Below are 3,568 nucleotides of genomic sequence, written 5' to 3' on the forward strand. Positions count from 1 at the left end.
TAATTAAACAATCGTGTTTCATAATTAATCCACACTTATTAGCTGCTAGTACTAATTTGCTATACAAATCCAGTCATGTCCTCATCGACGTAGACTGTAGAATGTACAAATGAAACGAGATCTGTCTTTGTGTGTCGACTTCATCTAATAATTGCCATTTTTGCAGTAACATCTACTGCATCATCGATCGTTTCCATTTGCTTGCCATCTACTAGTGTTCTTCTATTTACAAGCTCACCACACTCATTCCCTAAAGCTAATCAAATATGTGCTAATTGCAGAGCTGAGCTGAGCTGAGCTAAATGCCACTACGAATAATTAAAGAATTTAACGCAAAGCACGCAGCGTCATTTGGCGACATTGCATGCGTGTAGGTGTACCATGGCAACCAAACGAATTCGCTAATCTACGAATCGCGGCGGCGCCGCCGTCACTGCTGCGGCTGGCCGTCGGCGGCGGCGACGTCGTGCTGGTGCGGCCAGGGGATGAGGCTGTATGGCGGGAAGCAGCAGTCGCACTGCCCCGGGCACCGCCGCGGCCACTCGCCGGCCGCGGGCATCTGCTCCGCCGCCGCCTCCTCGGCCGCCGCGGCGGCGACGGCGTCGTCTTCCTCGGGCGGCGCTCCGGCGTCGCGGAGCGGGCCCCAGCACTCGACGCGGTTGAAGCGTGGGAGGTTGGAGTGGAAGTAGACCCACACCGTGGCCTCCTCCAGCTCCGGGTGCCGGCTGAACAGGTTGCCGTCGCCGTGGACGAACGCCTTCAGAACCTGGCCGAACACGCGCCGAGTCAACGGTCAACCAAAGCAAGCGATTAGGCTCGAATTAATCAATTTCAGGAAGCTGTTCAAAAATTTCGATTTTTATTCTCACATCTGAACTTCCAAGTCGTGTTTGGCACGTGTCAAGTGGGCATGCAACTTTGAACACAGTTGATTAATTTCACTAGTATATAATATTCTTAAAAAGTTGATAAAATAGATTAACATATAATATATTGCACCACAAACATATAAGTTTAAATTTGACATTTGACTTATACAAGTTATAATAAAAGTAACAAATTTAACAGTGAACATAGTAAACTAATTAGAGTTTGATTGGTTATATTTATTACAACTTATAAAAGTCGAATTTAAACTTACATATTATATGTGAATCTATATTATCAAATATTTTAATTTTTTTTATAACGATTTAATTGATATGTAACAGATGGATGGATGCCAATCTGAGAGATTAAAATTGTTTCCCCTACTTGTTGGAGATCAGTTTTTGGTGCCACTAATAACAGTGTCTAAAATCAGATCTAGAAAGTCAAGGGATTTGCCTGCTTTAGCAGACAAGAATTATTGGATCCCATCAATTATCTCAGGGACATTGACACAGAGTACGTCTTGATTGCAAAAATGAAAAGAGCAAAGGGGAAAAAAAAAAGGAAAAAAGCTTGTGGTCTCCAAGTCTGAAAGAAGAAGAGAGCATCAGTAAAGCGAGCGACGAGGAAAGGGGCCACGTACGTACCACGGGGAGCTCCTTGCGGAAGATGTAGTAGCGGAGGCCGGCGATGAGGTCGAGGAGGACGTGGCCGCCGGAGATGTGGCAGTGGACGTGCAGCGACATGTGGCCCTGCACCTTCTTCCACTCCGCCACCACCTCGTCCCGCTGCAGCTTGTTGTACCACCCCTGCAGCTGCGCCCGGTTGATGGTGTGCGACACCGCCAGCGTCAGCCTCGCCGTCACGTCGCTGTGCGTCAGCGTGTACGTCCGCGGCAGCTTCCCCGGGTGCTGGTGCTTCTCCTCGTCCACCCCCAGGAACAGCACCTTCAGCTTCGACGCCTCGAAGATCGCCGGCCCGAACAGCCTCGCCCTCTGCACCACCACATCCACATACATATTTAATTTACATTTCATTCGGATTCTTCTTCTCCAACCATTGATTCACCGGAGAAGAAAGAGGATGGTGCATGTACGTACCGGCACGACGTAGCGGCAGCGGCGGCGGCGGCGAGAGTTGTGGCAGCGGGAGGCGAGGACGACGAGGGAGTCGGCGGCGTGCCACCGCTGCTGCTGGGTGATGGGAGGAAGCAGGGACATGGTCGAAGTAGCAGCAGCCATGTCTGCTCCCTCGGATCTCTTAGTCCTAGCTAGCCAGCAGTAGTTAACTTTAAGCCTAACAACCAAAACGACTCTTGACAGCTTTAATTATAAGCTGGGATCTCTATGGAGGCCGGAGATGCTGGAGGCGCGGCTAATTAATCCCTCTCGGCGAAAGCACGAGCCTTGCACGCCTCAACAAAGACACCGGCCGGCCGATCGATCGATCAAAATTTTGGCTCGGTTTGGTAGCTTCGCGGATTGGCTTCTCAGTCAGTTCAGCTCGCTGCAGGTTGGTGATTATAAGAGAGAGCGGGTTAAGTGAGAAGAAGAGTGTTGTATTAGTGTTGGTGTGCACGCGTGGTGCGGTGGGGGGTGGAGTGAGGGGTCGGGAAACGTCGCGGTTGTGTGCGCGCGCGGGGAAGCTCGCGTCGTCGCCGCGCCCTCCTCTCGTGTCGTCTCGCGGCGGTGGTGGTGGTGGTGGAAAAACGCCCAGGAAAACGGGGGAAATTGTGGCGTTCGCGCGTGGGTGGAAACGGGAGGAATGGAACGCTTGGCCGTGCTGCACGTGGCGTCTCTGCTACAGGAGCGTGGTTTGATGCAAATTTGACATTCGGTTACGGCCTTGTTAGTTCCAAATATTTTTTCTTCAAACTTTCAACTTTTTCATCATATCAAAACTTTCCTACGTATATAAACTTTTAACTTTTTTTGTCACGTCGTTTCAATTTTAACCAAACTTCCAATTTCGATGTGAACTAAACACATATATACGTATACGTACCACACACCTACTTATCTGTAACTATTTTCCTCTTGAAACGGGCTAAATATTGATCGTAATTTGCAGAGTTTCTACCGAAAGACATACAGCAGGATACTTAATATTGGCCCGAATTAATCTAGTGGAGACTTGGACTTCATTTGGTTTTGACCATGCAATATATGGGGACTGCGTCTGCTTAATTGGGATTGTAATTTTGCGTTACGTACGTTGCACCGCGCAGTGTACTCAACATTTCAAGTAACTCGTTGACAAAGCAAATGATGGAGATATTTTTTTTTCCGGGGGATCTGAGTGGATCAAACTTCAGAGTGATCGTTCCAAACACGATTCCAACTTCTTTTTTTTATAGAACTAGATTCCAAGTGTAATTACATGGTAGAACTAGATTCCAAGTGTAATTACATGGTGTAAGGCTACTGCACGGCGCTGTTGCTTGCGAGCTAGGCGCATCCGTGCTTTCTGAAATGCATGTATATATGCGCGAGTGATCATATTTTTGACTGAATCCTCCGCGATGCGTGCGAGCTGATCAGCTCGTGCAAGGCAGCTGACACACTCACATAAGCGATCGATGCTAGTTATGGAATCTAGCTTAATTTTTCTCGGTCTAACTGAAGAAGGAGCATTCGTCACGTTTGGCAAATACGGCCATGCGACATATAGTTGGAAGACGAAAATGGGAGACTTGGCT

General features: G+C 48.5%; 1 protein-coding gene across 1 annotated transcript; it reads right to left on the minus strand.

Annotated features, from left to right (window-relative positions):
• Window positions 1-2,392, minus strand: LOC4347672 (protein STAY-GREEN, chloroplastic-like). The gene is made up of 3 exons (NM_001422918.1): window positions 1,971-2,392; window positions 1,518-1,865; window positions 1-766 (listed from the first exon to the last, which is right to left on the minus strand). The coding sequence occupies exons 1-3, from the start codon at window positions 2,109-2,111 to the stop codon at window positions 431-433; spliced, it is 825 nt and encodes a 274-aa protein (NP_001409847.1). The 5' UTR covers window positions 2,112-2,392; the 3' UTR covers window positions 1-430.
• Between the last annotated feature and the right edge of the window lie 1,176 nt (window positions 2,393-3,568).

The sequence above is a fragment of the Oryza sativa genome, chromosome 9 (assembly GCF_034140825.1).
Source record: "Oryza sativa Japonica Group chromosome 9, ASM3414082v1".
In the NCBI taxonomy this organism is placed as follows: domain Eukaryota; kingdom Viridiplantae; phylum Streptophyta; class Magnoliopsida; order Poales; family Poaceae; genus Oryza; species Oryza sativa.

Bases quoted from the DNA above. Each gene is read 5' to 3' on its own strand.
- LOC4347672 (NM_001422918.1), bottom strand. From the start codon at position 2,111: ATGGCTGCTGCTACTTCGACCATGTCCCTGCTTCCTCCCATCACCCAG. The intron at 1,866-1,970 runs GTACGTACATGC...GTGGTGGTGCAG, and splicing joins GCTGCCGCTACGTCGTGCCG to AGGGCGAGGCTGTTCGGGCC. The intron at 767-1,517 runs GTACGTACGTGG...GTGTTCGGCCAG, and splicing joins TCCGCAAGGAGCTCCCCGTG to GTTCTGAAGGCGTTCGTCCA.